The sequence below is a fragment of the Crocodylus siamensis genome, chromosome 2, assembly GCF_052110815.1.
Source record: "Crocodylus siamensis isolate JL-2025a chromosome 2, ASM5211081v1, whole genome shotgun sequence".
Taxonomy (NCBI): Eukaryota; Metazoa; Chordata; order Crocodylia; family Crocodylidae; genus Crocodylus; species Crocodylus siamensis.
Genome location: NC_143396.1, coordinates 208,314,420 through 208,326,324, shown reverse-complemented (window position 1 = coordinate 208,326,324; position 11,905 = coordinate 208,314,420). Strand labels below are relative to the sequence as shown.

At 41.8% G+C, this 11,905-nt stretch overlaps 1 protein-coding gene across 3 annotated transcripts; it reads right to left on the bottom strand.

Annotated features, from left to right (window-relative positions):
* Nucleotides 1–793: 793 nt before the first annotated feature.
* Nucleotides 794–11,105, bottom strand: FADD (Fas associated via death domain). Of its 3 annotated transcripts, none has more exons than XR_016440281.1 (4): nucleotides 11,026–11,105; nucleotides 10,323–10,628; nucleotides 7,223–9,256; nucleotides 794–3,343 (listed from the first exon to the last, which is right to left on the bottom strand). XR_016440281.1 is itself a non-coding variant. In XM_090032896.1 (3 exons), the coding sequence occupies exons 2-3, from the start codon at nucleotides 10,615–10,617 to the stop codon at nucleotides 8,979–8,981; spliced, it is 573 nt and encodes a 190-aa protein (XP_089889022.1). In that variant the 5' UTR covers nucleotides 10,618–10,628; nucleotides 11,026–11,105; the 3' UTR covers nucleotides 3,919–8,978. The 3 variants fall into 3 exon arrangements, 1 of the variants encoding a protein (XP_089889022.1); XR_016440282.1 differs by lacking the exon at nucleotides 794–3,343 and having other exon boundaries at nucleotides 3,919–7,387; nucleotides 7,502–9,256; XM_090032896.1 differs by lacking the exon at nucleotides 794–3,343 and having other exon boundaries at nucleotides 3,919–9,256.
* Between the last annotated feature and the right edge of the window lie 800 nt (nucleotides 11,106–11,905).

The following is an 11,905-nucleotide window of genomic DNA, read 5'->3' as shown; positions in this document are numbered from 1 at the left end:
CCTAAGATGCAGCACTGGAGCAGGAACAGTAAATGCTACACTTTACCAGTAAGGTCCCCTTGTGGCTGGAGACTTGGGCACTGAAGATTTACAGTTGGTAAAATTTTATACAGCATAGTCTATTGCTGTAGTCCCTTTTAAAAGCTTTATTTTTTCTTGATCATGGAATTTCTAGTAAGTGCACATTATAGTAAGGAGAGGTGATGATGTTATTCACAAATAAAAGTAAATGAAAAGCTTTTAGAAATGACTACTGTAAAACTTCATATGTAATTTTAGTACTGAATGTTGATTAAATAGGAATCCTATGTAAATATTCCAGCTGAGTCTCATTGTAGCTGTACCCTGATAGCCTTGAAACGTACTTACATGACTGTAAAAGTAGATAGAAATCATCATATCTTGAGGTAGATTTGTTATTGCAATCTGCTCAGTAGTTCAAGTGAGCCAGTTGCAGGGCTGAGGATTTCCATCTGGCTTAGGGATTCTGTGCTAGCCTCCCCTTCCCATTTCTGAATGAGCCCTATGTACGAGTTAGAGCAGCAATATGGCTGTTCTGGCCACTGTCTTATCCAAAGATATAGGGAGCAGAAAGATGGTGCTGTTATTGGATATGGACAAAGATGTCTTTTAACCAAGTAGAGAATCGGGGGCCCTTGGCCTTGGGTTTAGGACCCATCTTACAGCATAATAACATAACAAAATCACTTTGCTAGCAGCCTAGGCTTCAGGGTTACGGGCAGTTTATTAATATTATGCTGGTTTGACAAACAGATAGAGGATGGCACAGTTCAAAATAATATCCACCTAAGTAGTTTATCTTGTATGTTTAATGATTGCTAGAGTATGGTAGTTCCACATGTTTCATCAGTTCAGGGAATTAAAGGGAAAGTTTTCTTCAATATCATAATTAACTTCACTTACATGAAGTGAGTAAATTATGGAATTTGACACTTTAAGAAATAGATATTTATATGAAGAAGAAATATTAGCTATTTGTGTTTTCAATTACTAAATGTTAGTAGAAAATAAGCTGCCTACATTTTATATAGCATAATTTAATGAGGTGATGTATAAGAGAATTGCAAACAGTCTTTAGCTATAGCATACATTTGATATTAGTGCTGATCAGTTTTAATTCATGTACATTAATTAAGCACAACCATTTAGCTAGATTCACAATTGCTTGATTTTTATGAGGGAACATGGATTCAAAAACTGATGTATCCATACTATTTCATGAACATGTTCATAAGGCAATTGAAAACAAAGTTCTTAATTACTACAGAATTCATTACTACCCTCTCCTGTTATCGGTTGCATCTGCCAGATCTTGGGAGCTGATTTTATACCAGAATATAAAGTAGTTACAGTTTCCAGAGGGGTCTCTGTCAGTTGCGATGGCTATGCTACAGAAGACATACTTTCTTCAGTCTAAAGGTTGATTTAAATACTACCACCTTTCACAAAAAATGTTAGAATTTACACTTTATGGATATTTTCCTTTGACCAACTGGTATTCAAAAAGAGAGAAAACTCACACGATTATATTAATGCTCCTTGAGTAGCTTCAGTCAAAGTAAAAGAATTTGTAGCATGCTTAGAAGTATTCTAAAAATAAACGTCAACCTCTTTCATTCATTAACACACTACCAAATGTTCAAATTAGACATGTTTACTAAATGTACAGATGAAAACATTGTGCATAAGAAACTATGCAGAAATAAACTTTTTGTCTGTGTCTTTTTTAAAAATGCTGAAGCCATGTTAGTGATGGTTGTTTTCTCAAAAGTAAAACAGCATGGGGGAAAATAGTTCTATTGATGAAATATGCATACATCAAGCTACACTCTTCATAGAATAACAAGTGCCTGTAAGTTAGAATAGGTTCCTTCATATTATATGCATGCCTGTATGTGTTTCCTCATTAACTTAGAGAAAGCTAAGTTTTACTGTCAAGAATATAGTGCACTTTCTTCCCTATAATTCCCAGAAGGCACTGCCACATACAGACTCTGTGTACAGCTGTAATTGCTATAACAATGAAGGGGCTATGAGAACAGAAACAGATTCTTAAAGTTCTCCAGTTTCTACTAGCTTTGGTTTAACATCAGAGCCTTCTCCTTCCCTCAACCTAATTTTTATGGTAAGTGGAAGACACAGTGAGCTTATTTCTGCAACTTCATTATTGTATTTTTAAAACTTGCAGTAAAATTACTGGCTTGGGAGGTAAGTGTTAGATCAAAAAGAGAAAGGAGAGCAATTTAAAGGCTCTCTAAGTGAAGGAAGTATGTGAACAGATTTCAGGGAGTGGAGATGATCCATGCATAGGAAGAGGAAAACAGCATGAACCAGACTTACAAGACTATAAGAAACAAAGAAAAATATTAGGGAGGGGAACTCAAATACAAGTAAAAGTATTCAAGAGAGAAAAGTAGGAGTTACAAGACGGAGGAGAAAGGTGTGGCTCAGAAAGATTCAGCATGTACAGAGGCAGTGTGCTATTGTGCCATTAGTGTTAGAGAACCATGTGAAAAAAGCTAGCATTCATAAAGCATGTTGGTATTTCAGGCCAGTGGTAAAGGTCAGGAGAAAAACAACCACCTGTGCTACAGGAAACAGAGGAAGGGGAGGCAGAACATGCACTGCATTTAAAACCTTGCTGAAAACAATTTTTCATAAAAAGGGGTTTTTAATGATGAATTCCTAGTAACTACATGGGTTCTTTTAATTAACTTATAAAGAATAATAGTATGCTTCTTTTAATGTAAACACATGATCTATGATTGATTGGGTAGTAGCCAAAGAAAAGGAAGCTCTCATATCTCCTTTCTTCAGTAATGTGAAGAGACTTCCAGAGCAGACGTACTCCCTGAGATAAGAGCTGGCGGAAATGTCCCACTATTAGTTCACTTTAAGTCATGAGCAATCCAAAGTCTTTTTCTTTTCCCTCTGGAGTAGAGGGAAGCTTTAGTAATCTCTTATGAACTACTTGGTACCAGCAAATTACTAAAATAATAAGGTATAAAGCTGCTTGAAAGGAATATGCAGTAAGCACAACCCCTCTGGATCCACCTCTGAATGGATGTGCCAAGACTCCCATACACAATGGTAACAGATTATATAACTCTACATCTCTAAGATCTATATGTGCAATCTATAAAGGCAATATTAATATCAAAGATACTATGCTATATTGATTTAACCTCTGAGCTTATCCACGTTTTCAGGAACTTGAGAAGGGTCAGATTGACCTCTCCTTTACGTAGGGTTTCTGTTAATATTAAGTGCTGTGCCATTGGTCCTTCTAAATTAGACTCCAGGTCTTGATGCAGTATAGGAGCTAGGCAGAAGGAAAAGAAAGAATATTAAGACACAAGACACATTTGTATGCTGTCTCTCTTCTGTGCTCCCTGTACAAGGAGCTTTGGTTTTAAGCTCTCTAGAGTAGGAATGTTTTTATTGCATGTTGCCCTATTACAGAATGATGGGACACATGCATTTTTCCATGCTGAAAAAACTGTAGTCTTTGCAAAAAAATCTGAAAGGGATGTTAATAAGTCTGTACATTGTACTATTTGATCTTATGAATAGAGCTGCTGAAAACTGAGGCCAGTGGGGAGCAACATTTTTGTAGGTGCTCCACAAGTTGGCTTTGCATCTTCACCAACTACTACTCGAATCCTCTTCCCCTGCCCAATCTGCTCCTTTGCCACCTGTCCTCTTCCCAATATGCTATGTGCTATACACCAAAGCTGTCCATGCCACTTTTGTCATGTGTGCTACAGCTCGGTTGCCTTTGGCTTAGGCTACAAACACAGGTTGTACTATTTCTTATATTTTTTAAAAGTGCTTAATATTTTAACAAGTGTTTTTAATTAGATACAGAGACTCAAGAACAACAAACAGCTACTCAACTTTCAATACAGGTTCTATTTCCATTTTATTAAAAATGTGAGAGTTTTTTGTTTTTTTTAAAGAAACAACATTTATGAAGTGCATCTAATGTATACAAATTCTAAAGCACATGCAGATTTGAGCCGAACATAAATCTTTAGAAAACATGATAGTTGTTGGATGACTGGATGTGCAATTATACTTAAATCCACAAAACAAATAATGTTTTCCCTGGTAAAGAGTGCCAATGAAGAAGGCTGTGCATTACTTAATTCCTTAAAACAGGCTTTAATTGGTCTGTAGGCCTTTTGTAATATTGCACTGCAAATAGAGAGTACAAATTGAAATGTTTCTAATAATTGTAATGAAATGTTACCTTGTCAGCTTCTGAAGCAGGTGCACCAAGTACCTTGAAAAAGGTTGAGAAGCCTGTGACAATTTCAGGTTGCTTCTGTAGAACACTGTCATTTTTGTTATAGTTTATGCTGACACCAGTTCTACCACTTCATCTCAGTCTTACGATACTTAGTGCAGGGGGGCTGTCATATAGTAGCAGGGGTAGATCCAGAGGGGCTAGGGCTGCCAACCCCTTTTGGATTGGACCACACCACAGGAGCTTCTGAGTACTTTTTAAAGCCCTTATAGCTAAGTACAGACAGTCAAAAAAGTTGAGGCTGAATCAATTCAATCTTCACAGGTTAGTCTAAATGGCATAAATTAAACAAATAAGCAATGGAACAGACATTCACTTTTATTCCAGAAATGCAGTCGCATACCTGCAGCGGACCAGGCCAGAAGCTAGGTGGCACTAGAGCATGCCTCCCTTCTTGCCTGGAGCAGGTAACTTGGGTCAAGGCTAGCTCACCCACCCTGCAAGGGGGGGGCGGGTTGCAAGAGAGGTGCAAAGCATCCCAGGATGATGGGATTAACTTGAATCTGGAGAGGAGCTGGGACAGAAATTCAGTAACCAACTTAACCTAAATCAGTTGCTCCATCCATCTATCCAGGTTATCTTAAACTAGTTTCAGCCATTTTGAAAGCAGTTTATACACACTGAACTTCTGGGCTAGGGACAGACGTTACACACAAACCAGTTGAAGTGATCAGAAACTGGTTTAAACCTGTAAAAGAAAAGACATCTAGTGGACATAAACCATTTTCAAAATGGTTGAAACTGGTTTGAGATAAATATGGTTGAAGGTAGTATCAGACTTAACTGATTTGGCTCAAACTGGTTTATGCAATGTCTGTCCCAGACTCCTTACTGGCCTAAGTTAAACCAGAGACCCCCAGCATCCTGGCATGCTCTCTAGGCTGGGCTCTCTGCTCCAAGCTGGCCCCGCCCCTCTGATCTGCAGCCCCAGCAGGGACAGGCAGGGGCGGGGGTCTGGCCAGGGAGGTATTTAATTCTCCCCTTTCTATCCTGCTGGCAGGTCTGCTGGGCACTCCCCTCTTGCTGCTGCAGCAGAGGGGTACCATGGCCCCTGAAGCGGAGGAGGGCAGGGAGGAGAGTTAGTCTCTCCTTTACCCCCACTGGCAGCCAGGTCTGCCCACCTTTGCTGCTGCGTGCCATGCCCCCTCTCCACCGCTGCAGCAGGAAGCGGCAGGGCCCTTGTTGGGGACAGTAGCCCCTGTTATAATGTGGGGGAGCACAAACCCCTTCCCAGTGGGGGCACTGTGTTGCAGGGCTGTCAGAGCTATGGCAGGCTGTGCACAGCAGCAGCAGGGTCTGGAGAGGGCCAGATGCACAGAGAGGCTGCTGGCACTGAAGCAGGGTCTGCATGGCCTGACTGCAGGTACCATTTGGCCTGTGCCTGGGGCCGGTGGCTGAATAAGCTCCCTCCTGCCAGGAAGGGGCTGGCCCCCAGCACAGAGTGATGGCAGTGGCTGGACCAGGCAGACCCACTGCAGTGCCAGCAACATTTCTGTGCTCAGGGCCGCTGGCCACTGGCAGCACAGTGGGGCGTGCCCAGCCGAGCGGCAGCCGCCGCTTGGCCTGTGCTTGGGGCCAGAAGCTGAATAAGCCCCTCTTGCTGGGAGGGAGCTTGCCCTGAGTATGGACTGAGCAGTGGGGGGCCAGGTTCCACCCCCACCCATCAGCTGCAGCAGTGAGTTGTGAGTGACCGTGATGGGCAGCAGCCCATCATGGTTTCCTGGGGTGCAAGCCCCTTCCCCTTGAGGGCTGCTCTGCAGGCCTGGGAGAGGTGCTGCAACGTGCAGCAGTGCTATGGGGGGCTTGCAGGGCTCTGACCCATTCTGGACCCTGGTGCTGCTGCGTGCAGCTTGCCCTGCTCAGCTCAGCACCCCTGCTGGGAAGGGGCTCGCACTTCCTCACATTATGACAGGGACTGCTGCCCCCAACAAGGGCCCTGCCCCCTCCCTCTGCAGCAGCAGGGTAGGGGTGCAGTCAGACACCAACTGGCAGGGCCCCTTGGAGTGCGGGGGCGGAGGCAGGACAGGGGTTATTTCTCCTCCCTCTGTCTTCTGGCAGAGAGGACAGCTGAGGGCCTATTCCAGGGCAGGGAGCATGGTGGCAATGGCCGGCAGACCCAGCTGCCAGTTGGGGTAGAGGGAAGACTAACTCTCCTCTCTGCCTCAGGGGCCATGGTGCCCCCTTGCTGCAGCAGCCAGTGGGGAGCACCTGGCCGACCTGGCTCAGGTCCCTGCCAGTGGGATAGAGAGGGAGGAATTAAACCCCTCTCTGGCCAGTTCAGCTCAGACTGGCCATGCCTCACCAGCTCAGCTTCCCTGTAGCCGGGGGCACACTCTAGCACCCCTCGGCACCTGACTTGAGCAACTGCGGGCATGTGCCTGCCTCAGTCCGGAGAGAATGTTTCTTCTGTTACAAACCGGTTTAGCCCAGGCAGGTTAGACTAACCTGCAAAGGTTGAATCAATTCAGACTCCGGATTTTTGAATGTCTGGCCCTAGCCCTGTTGTGCTACAGACTTGGACCAGTTTCCAATCACTTATAACAGTTCATGTGTAATTTCTGTCCCTAGCCTAAAAGAACTGAAGATATCTCTCGTCACCTGATGCTGTTGCTTTCCCCACTGTCCTGGGGGCATGGGAAGCACTAGAGCTGTTTATGTCCACCCCAGCTGGGCTGGGCTCAGCTGCAGGTAGGTGGGGGAGATCCCTTTCTCTGTACCTGCTCCCAAGGCATGGGTTGGGGAGAGGGGAGCTACTTTTATGTCCTGTTGTTGACATTGTCCCCATCCCTAGATAAGCCCAGTCCCAGAGCAGCTCTGATGCTTGCCCCACCCCTGGAACAGTAGGGAAACCAGTAGTGGCGGACTGAAGAAAAGAAGAAGGGGGATTTTCACCTGCTTTAGGGACTTAAAGATGTCCCTGGAGGCTCCCAAGGGTGGTCTGCCCACATTGGTATGGGCAGAAGAGACTAGGAGCAGGGGGTGCAGCCACTGGGGCAGTGTGGGTTGCTGCTCCTCCACCCTGCTTTGGGAAATCCTGGATCCACATCTGTATACTAGCTGTTTAGTGAGACAAAAGTAAGTGAATTAGACACAGCAGCTTTTAAAGTAGACGCAGTTTTCATGAACCTGGGTTAGGGCTACATTTTTAAATTGTAGAAGACACTGTATTACCTTAAGTTGCCCTTGCTCAGACACCTCTCATTTGTGGGCTGCTTAGGTCATCATAAAGGAGCAGAATGAAAAAAGAATTGTAGAAAGTTTATAAGAAAGGTACTGGATCCAGAGCTATCTTCAGTGAGAGCCAGGTGTGTGAAAGATCTGATCTTCCCATAGATAAACTATAGAGGACTGGATTGTTATTTCCTTTGGTAACATTCCTTTTTTCTGCAAAAGAAGCTAGTTATGATAGCATGAAATACTGTTTTTTTAGTTTCCTCATGGGATGATCCTTTGCTTCCAAATGAGTAGAATCAAAAGGACACCACCCCTCTGATGATGACTTCAAAGGGAGTCCTGAGAGAGAGGTAAGCACAGGAGGGAAGCTTTAGTGCTTCAGGAGGGCACTTTAAACTGTGTTCCTTAAATCTGTGTATTTCATGGTGTTGAAACAGCATTCTTGAGGGTGGGAAAAAACACTTAGTATAAAAATATTTGGTTCAGGCACTTTATTGTGAAAACAAGCCCACTTACAGGTAAGGGAAAGTTACTATAGGAGCCAGGTTCCTCCCACTTAAAACCTCAAGACCTGATGCTATGGAGGTGTAGCCTCCTTCCATGGAAAATGAGGGCTTTCAGCAACTGTCAAAATATTCTTCTTACTTCACCATATCTGGCCGGAGATGCACCATATGCCTAGCACCCTTCTTTGAACTATGAAACACCACAGATTTTAGTACAAAAATACACAAAAAAAACAAAACAAAAAAATCAAGAAATGTTTCATTCTTGTTCCTACAGCAGCCAGCCTGAGTATATGTTTCAAGGTAAAAAATGTAAAAGCATCTGAAATAAAAAGCAAAATTCCTTGAATAAAGTGGTAGGTTGAGATATGGCTATTAAAGAAACAAACTTTGCTCTTGAATGCACAAAAGTCAAGATACTTTGCGTAGAGGAGGCCCTTCATCCAAGAAATGCAAAACCCTTTATAAGTATTATTTAATTAAGGTTCACAACATTTTTTTTTGAGATGGGCTCTATAGATTAATAGTAGTATTCCAGTTTTGCAGCAGTGGGAAGCAAGAATTTTGTAGTTTAGTGCCTATGTAGGAATGCAAGTACCAAAAAGAATCAGAAGCAAAGGTCAGACTTCTCAAAAGACACTACTGATTTTAGGCACCTACCCTGGGAAAATGTAAGGTTTCTCAGAGTGTTTATCCTTTGCTGGAAAAAAATTCAAATCAGTTAAATAGTTTCAGGGTGAGCATCAAAAACTGAAGCATCCAAAGAAATTAGCACCTTTTGATATTTGGGGTGGGGTGTGTGTGTAAATTCAGACTAGTAACTCTAAGCAAATGGCAAAGAAAGGAACAAAATCAAAAGAGCGCAGGTCCAATTTGGATGAATAGACAATACTCCCTCACTTTGCACCACATTCTCTGGATTAACGAATACATCATTAAAACTGGTTTTGTATGAATTTCATTCAGTTTCATATATCCAGTTTTGAAAGTTCCTGTTCGACTTTGTCGGCTGCAAGGTTCATTTTACAATCCCGAAGGGTTTTTAGTACATCAGCAACCTTAGCTTCTTTTCCTTTCCATTTCAGCCATTCTCGAAGTGACTGCATCAATTGTTCTCGCAGATTATAAGGATTGGCTATCATAATTCTATCGATTTTTGCATCAGAAATCCCAAGTTTTCGAATCAACATTTTCCAATCTCTCCCAACATTGTCACATATGACTTCAAAGGCTGCATTCAGCCAACCTGAAAAAACAAAATGTCAAAATTTTGCTTAAGCCAAGAGAATGACTTCTGAAGAAATGTTTAATATGTGCATTTTCTAGTAATTATTGTATTATAGGTATTCACAGGGATATATATTAACAAATTACACTGTGGTTATGGAGCCACGGAATATATTGGTACTAATATAAAAACTCCTCACTCATGACAGAGTTTCCAGAGGCCTTGAGTTCAGGGATAAAAGGTTTTCCACCAGTGTTGCTAGGACTCTCTGGAAGACTGTTTTCAGTGTATACACTCTTACTCTTCTGCTTGGGATCAGCTCTGCTGGCCAGTGCAGAAGGTTTTGGAGTTCTCTTTAGCCTAGCACCAGAGAGAACATTAGGGTTTGGTGTCTTCATTAAGGCTGAGCAAGACAGAAGTTTTCAATAAATGTCATGCTGGCCTTCTGCAAAGGGATGAATTTCATTACAAATTTTCCAACCATTTAAAACATTATCCACATTCATTTTTTACAATACAAAGATTAACTCCTGTCCAAAAAAGTTACCCCACAATAGTGGCAAATATAGTTATTAAACATGATAGTAAGACTGCAACCACCAAATTAGGACTTTCTAGGCCTCTAAATGTTCTAAGACAGGTGTTGTCAACTGACAGTATGTGCGTACCCCCAGGGTACTTGAGAAGGCCTTAGGGGGTATGCGCGGGTGGGTGGGGATGGAGTGCCACCATGCACCATCCCACACTGCCACTGCCCACCTGGCCAGACGTGGGGGGCGGGGGAGGCTTGCACATAGTGTTGGGGGTACACTGCTCTGTGTCTGGCTGCCAGGGGTGCACTGATCCAAAGAGGTTGAAAACCCCTTTTCTAAGGGAAGGGAAAGGGACAGATTAATTTGGACAGGCCCTACATACTCGTCACTTTAGTGCTCTGTGCCACTGAGATGCATGATGCAGGGCTAGAAGGACCCATGGCTTGACCCAATGTTATATCTTTAAGCATTTTGTATGTGTTAAATATATCAACATATTTTTTAAAAAGGTACAGTATTTTGGAAAATGACAAAAAAGTGTGTCCACTTACGTTTTTCTTTGATATCTGGTTGATCAACAATATTGCCTTCTCCTTCTACAAATTGTTCTAGCCACATTGCAAGATCATCTCTTTTAAGGGTTTTGATCAGGAAATGGAGAAAATCTATCTTATCACTTGTAATCTCCTGCTGTTCAAGAAGGATGGCAAAAAGATCATTTCCACTTTTGACTGATTCAAGCTTTCTTTTGCTAATTTTGTCCCGACAGAGAAATTTAAGGGATGAGAGATCACTTTCAGATAGGTTCATGGAAATTGAATTCAGCAGAGATAAAAATGGGTCCATGGTGACAAACCCTACAAATGAATGAACATTAGGGGAAAAAATATTTAGTGTGTTGAAGAAAATAAACAGGAAGTCTTACCAGTTGTCTGCTCACAAGCATTTGCAGGAAATAGCTTGTATGAATTACAGAAAACTTTAATTGCATATGCAAATTCTTTTGACGAACTCAAGTTTCAAAACAAGTATAATTAATTGGCACGATGGACTTTTGAAAAACAATTAACGTTAAATGCTTCTCTCCTGCAGCCAATTCTTACTTTCACTTTCATAATGCATCTAATCTGTGTAGATAGCAAAATACTGAAGTTTCCAAGCAGTTTTTTGGAAACTCAACAACACCCTTTTTGCGTAAAACTAAGATGCTGCCAAGAATGAAGAATACTTTATTTCAGAAGTTTTGCTACTTACTTCCTGGTTTAATCTATACTGTCCTGATTCAGAGATCCGTGCTGCAGTGAAGAAAAACTTTGCTGTGCTGAGGGCGAGCCTTTCACAGGAAGTTACGTGAATGAGTGATACAAGAATTTCAGGCACAAAGACTGCTCTTTTATTCAGGGAACAGTAGATGGCAATAGTGTACAACTCTAACCAACCTTCTATGTGCACAGCTACTCACTTACTGTATCCCCAAAGGAAAAAAAGAAGAGAATCCAGAGTCATAACTTATTATGAAAAAGTAAAACAATTCAGTTAAACAAAACAGCACAATAAAGGATTGCATGTGTATTTAATTCCTCCTCCTAAGAGGAAGAGTTTTGTTTATGAGGTCTAACTAATATTCCAATAAAAAGAAGAGACTATAAAACTAAGCCAATACTGTAGTTACACTGAAATTTTAGTTCACAGTTGGAAAGTGAGCCAAATTGTATTTGATTTGTAACTCCATTAAAGTCAGTTGCATTAAAATGTACTGACTATTAGAGAATAATGAGTGTAGTTTTGGTACATTCAAGTCTTAGGATTTTAAGTGAGATTGAACTGCAACACAGTAGCCAGCTTGGCCCTTGGGAAGTTTACTGATATTGTTCAGTGCTGCAGGAGGAGGGAAATTCTTTTGGTTAGATGCAATTAGATTGTTGGTTATGATACTTGGTGTTAAATTTATATGCTGGAGTTGTTCAACAGAGCCTCCTATGCAGATTAGTGTTCAGGGCTTTGACAAGGTGGAAAAATTGGTGAGCAAATACAGACTAGTATATTCTATGGGGGAACTGGTCAAATAATCTATTAGAAATAAACACAATTTAAGAACTATCCCTACTGTAAAAGATACTTAAGTGTTAACTAG